Source organism: Galeopterus variegatus, unplaced genomic scaffold (genome assembly GCF_000696425.1).
Source record: "Galeopterus variegatus unplaced genomic scaffold, G_variegatus-3.0.2 Scaffold50, whole genome shotgun sequence".
In the NCBI taxonomy this organism is placed as follows: Eukaryota; Metazoa; Chordata; class Mammalia; order Dermoptera; family Cynocephalidae; genus Galeopterus; species Galeopterus variegatus.
The window spans coordinates 759674-761821 of record NW_007726161.1 but is presented as its reverse complement, the minus strand read 5'-3'; the positions used below and the strand labels follow the sequence as shown (position 1 = coordinate 761821).

Sequence of the window (2148 nt, the reverse complement as noted above, 5' to 3'; positions counted from 1 at the left end):
CCCAAGGGGAAATGGGCTCAGCACACGCACTGTCCACCACAGTGAAGAAAACCTGCCAAACTCTGATCTTGTGGAATTTACATGGGGGGAGGGGGTCAGACAATAAATATGATAAGTGAATTATAGAGTATGTTAGAAGGTGACACATACTATGGAATTAAAAGGAGAGTAGAGAGGGTTGGCCGGCTATGTTGTAACACGAAGGTTAAGGATTTGAATCCCCATATCAGCCAGCCACCAAAACACAAACAAAAAAAACCTAAGTGAGATGGCAAGTGAGAGTTGCAATTTGCAAACAGATTTAATTTTATAAAACTAATCAAATGAAAAACTGCGTTGTATATCTTTTTTTTTTTTTTTAAAGATGACCTGTAAGGGGATCTTAACCCTTGACTTGGTGTTGTCAGCACCATGCTCTCCCAGTGAGCAAACCGGCCATCCCTATAGATCTGAACCCGTGGCCTTGGTGTTATCAGCACCACACTCTCCTGAGTGAGCCACAGGCCGGCCCTATGTTGTATATCTTAAAGAGAACATAGCTATGTACATTTTGGAAAATGAAAAAAAAATTTTTTCACTTCTAATTCCATTACCCCAGCATAACAGTGGTTAGCATTTGGTGAATTTTCTCTCAATCTTTTTTTTTGCTCTAGGGCATTGGTTTTCTTGCATGACTTTAGGCTCGGCATACATCTAATTTTGTCCTCTGCTTTTTCACTTGCCATTTGAAGTGTGCCAGCTCTTCTGTCTCCAAGGCCCGTGTGCTTTTCCTCTCCTCTTCCTAATGTGCCCTGCAGGGGAAGCTGACACTGATCTCAGTTTCTCTGGCTCCAAATGAGTAGAGGCCATTCCCAGGAATCCAATCTCCATGAACTCCAGCTAGCCAAGGCCTGCCTGACAGCAAGGAGGAGAGGGGCCTGCTGAGAATTAGTTATTAATAATTAGTAATTACATGACATAACACATGTGACATATCTGGCACGTATTACGTACTTGGCAGATATTGGTTTTCTCCCCTTGATGGAGGATAGGTCAGGGTGACCAGCCAGCACCACCTGGAGCTCCCTCTCCCAGGCAGCTGTTGTCAGGTGGGCTCTCTTATCTTCAGCCCAGCAGTCTCCTGTCCAGGATGCTTTCTCCCCAGCCTCTTTTGGGGGATCAGTACTGATGCTAGCCTACAAGGGAGTCTCATCTCCAATTTTTCTTCTTTCAGGAGAGACTCTATGGACTCGAAGTCTTCTGCAACCTCCTCTCCAAAAAGGCCATCGATGGAAAGGTAACGAAGCCACAAATTTCTCCCTCCCCATGGTCCTGTTCAGCAGGTGTCCTGCTTTATGTTATAGTGGAAGAAGCCCAAGGCAGGGGAAAGGAGGAAACTGATACAATATATTGCCTCCAAATTCTCGGACCCACACAGTAAGACCGAATGGGCCCCTGAATCAGAGTGTGGCTCCTTCACTGGGGTGACTGACCAGTTGCTGTTGTGCCAGGCACTGTCCGGGGAACATTTTCAAGGTCAAGTTGAACCCAGTGAGGACAGAGATCTTGAAAGCCTGTACATATGTGGAGTGGGATTTCTGGATTTGGGTTGAACTGGTTATGGTGTCTACCCCTGTTTTAGTTTATTTTGTGTTGCTATAACAGAAATACCTGAGACTGGGTAATTTATAAGGAAAAGAGGTTTATTTGGCTTACGATTCTGGGACAGCTGCATCTGGCATGGGCCTTAGGCTGCTTCTACTAATGGCGGAAAGTGGTAGGCAGCCGGTGGGTACAAGCAGATCACATGGCGAGAGGAAGCAAGAGAGAGAGAGAGAAGGTGCCAGGGTCTTTTTAAGCAACGAGCTCTTGCGGGAACTAATAGAGTGAGAACTCACATGACTCAATCAGTTTCCAACACTGCCTCATTGGAAATCAAATTTCCACATGAGTTTTGGAGGGGACAACACATCCGAACTCCATCAACCCCAAAGTAGAATAAATCATGAAGTCATTCATTCATCAGATATTTACTGAGGGCCTACTATGTGCCAGCAACTGTTCTAAGTGCCAGGGATACAGAAATGAACAAAACAAACAAAAATCCCTGTGCTCATGGGGCCTGTATTTTAGTGGGGGAGACAGGCAATACATATAATAAGTAAATTA

General features: G+C 45.0%; 1 protein-coding gene across 1 annotated transcript in view; it reads left to right on the top strand.

The window, feature by feature from the left end:
* Nucleotides 1-2148, top strand: part of TCEA3 (transcription elongation factor A (SII), 3) — a 36921-nt gene that overhangs the window by 9366 nt on the left and 25407 nt on the right. The window contains exon 4 of the mRNA XM_008572881.1: nucleotides 1214-1276. Within this exon, the coding sequence (XP_008571103.1) occupies nucleotides 1214-1276 (63 nt within the window). The remainder of the gene's footprint in view (nucleotides 1-1213; nucleotides 1277-2148) is intronic.